This window comes from Marmota flaviventris, chromosome 9 (genome assembly GCF_047511675.1).
Source record: "Marmota flaviventris isolate mMarFla1 chromosome 9, mMarFla1.hap1, whole genome shotgun sequence".
NCBI lineage: Eukaryota > Metazoa > Chordata > Mammalia > Rodentia > Sciuridae > Marmota > Marmota flaviventris.
In genome coordinates, this window is record NC_092506.1 from 108,678,714 (window position 1) to 108,681,187 (window position 2,474).

General features: G+C 35.3%; 1 protein-coding gene across 1 annotated transcript; it reads left to right on the forward strand.

Moving 5' to 3' along the window:
• Positions 1–663: 663 nt before the first annotated feature.
• Positions 664–1,623, forward strand: LOC114088985 (olfactory receptor 8G50-like). Its single transcript, XM_027930754.2, has one exon. The coding sequence runs from the start codon at positions 664–666 to the stop codon at positions 1,621–1,623; it is 960 nt and encodes a 319-aa protein (XP_027786555.2).
• Positions 1,624–2,474: the final 851 nt, after the last annotated feature.

The window sequence follows — 2,474 nt, forward strand, 5'->3', positions numbered from 1 at the left end:
GTAAAAGATAAAATTGAATTGCTATGTTGGTCTTGTATTCTACCATTAAATTTAAGAATTTAATTACTTCTTAGATTCCTTATGCTTTTCTATATGCAAACCTATGTCATTTATAGAGATGGTGCCACATATTCTTTCCAACCTGGATATCTTTAAATATTGTTGTCTCACCTAATTTTCCTAGCTAGATTCACTAGTATTGTGTTGAATAAAAGTACATGGAGTAGACATCTTGTTAAGCATCTTAGGGGAAAATCTTTCATTCTTTCATCATTAAGTGTAATTTTGATTTTTTTATGTTACTGTTATTTTCTCATGAAAAAGAAAAATGTTTTCTTTTCACAAGACTTGACAGGATTATTAATAAGTCATAGAAAGTTTTGGAACATTAAAAGTTACCAGAAAAATTCTTTGGATAGTAAGGGATTCATAATTCTAAGAACCACTCTTAACAGCACAAAATGCAAATAGAGTTCTATCTGATATTTGTTTACAAGTCACATATTACTGGGATCTCAAGGCCTTTGAATGATAACACGGACAAAGAACAGGTATAGAACTGAACTGAACAGACTTGAATTGTATTTCAAATTTCATTGTGTGGATGATAAAAACCTATTCTAAAAATTTTCTTCTATTCTTGCTTAGAATTCTCAGAAGAAAATGGCAGAAGGAAATCATTCCCTTGTGACAGAGTTCATCCTCGCTGGATTAACAGACAAACCAGAGCTCCAGCTGCCCCTCTTCCTCCTCTTCCTAGGAATCTATGTGTTCACAGTGGTGGGAAACCTGGGCATGATCACACTGATTGGACTCAGCACTCACCTGCACACTCCCATGTACTACCTGCTCAGCAATCTCTCCTTAGTTGACCTCTGCCAATCCACTGTGATCACACCCAAAATGTTGGTGAACTTTGTGACAGAGAAAAACACCATCTCCTATGTTGAATGCATGACTCAGCTCTACTTCTTCCTTGTTTTTGCAATTTCAGAGTGTCACATGTTGGCTACAATGGCATATGACTGCTATGTTGCCATCTGTAATCCCTTGCTGTATAATGTTACCATGTCTAATCAAGTCTGTTTCTGGTTGGTATTTGGGGTGTATAGCATCAGCTTGTTTGGTTCCACAGCCCACACAGCCTGCATGCTAAGAGTACTCTTCTCTAAGACCATAATAAACCATTACTTCTGTGATCTTTTTCCACTATTGGAGCTCTCCTGCTCCAGTACATTTATAAATGAGGTAGTTGTTCTGTGCTTAAATGCATTTAATATCTTTGCCCCAGCCCTGTCCATCCTTAGTTCCTACATCTTCATCATTGTGAGCATCCTACGTATACGCTCGACTAAGGGCAGAGTCAAAGCCTTCAGCACATGCAGCTCCCACATTTTGGCTGTTGCTCTTTTCTTTGGCTCTCTAGCATTTATATACCTGAAGCCATCATCTGTCAGCTCTCTGGACCAAGGGAAAGTATCATCTGTATTTTACACCATTATTGTGCCCATGTTGAACCCTCTGATATATAGCCTGAGAAATAAAGATGTCAAAGTTGCTTTAAATAAGCTGCTTGACAGATATAGTTTCCTGTGGAAAAGAGTATTTTGCTTAGAAAAATAACTATAAATCATATATGTTTGATAAGGAAACCATTGAGCAATATATATCAGTGAATTATTAGATTATTACTGATACCTGATTGTTTGGAAGAAAGGTGCCCAGACTGGACTAAATTCACAGGATCACTCACTGCACATCTCTGGGATGTGTCACAATTCACATTTCCTGAGTAAATTTTATCACTTCTAGATACTTTTTAAAATAGTGCAAAACTCATCATATTTGATTATGACTTATATCCATGACACATGATTCTTTTTAGACAGGATTTCTTTATCTTAATTCAAAGAATAAATACATTTAGATTGTATCCTTTGATATTCTTGATTTTTTCCTGATATTTAACCTACTATTTGTGTTTCTAAAACTGTTTTCTCGAAATACATAAATTTAACCATTTTTAATATATAGAATATGATCTCATCTTGTTACTATGTGTGTGAAACCATAATAGGAAATATGAAGTCTTATGATGGATGATATTTCCTATCCAGAAGAAAATATTACTGTAGAGGAAGAGATTGGCAATAATACACAAGACATTTTGACATGTATCTTTGCACTAATCCAGGCTTCGTATTTTTGGGACTAGGCTCCCACCTCTACTTCCCAACACTTCCATACTCATTTTCCCTCATACCAAAGAGGTCATGCCTCACCTCCTCATACAATATAATTTCTGGTTTATTTGTGTCATTCTTTTCCTATTGCATCCATATGGGGCATTTATTCATGTAGAAAAGTTAAAAAATTGCAAAATTGTCTTTTTGAATAATAAGAACCACTTCCTATTCAAAGCTCATTCTTCATTCTGGGAGAAAAATAGTTCTTGGAAGAAAGGAGGAAGTCTT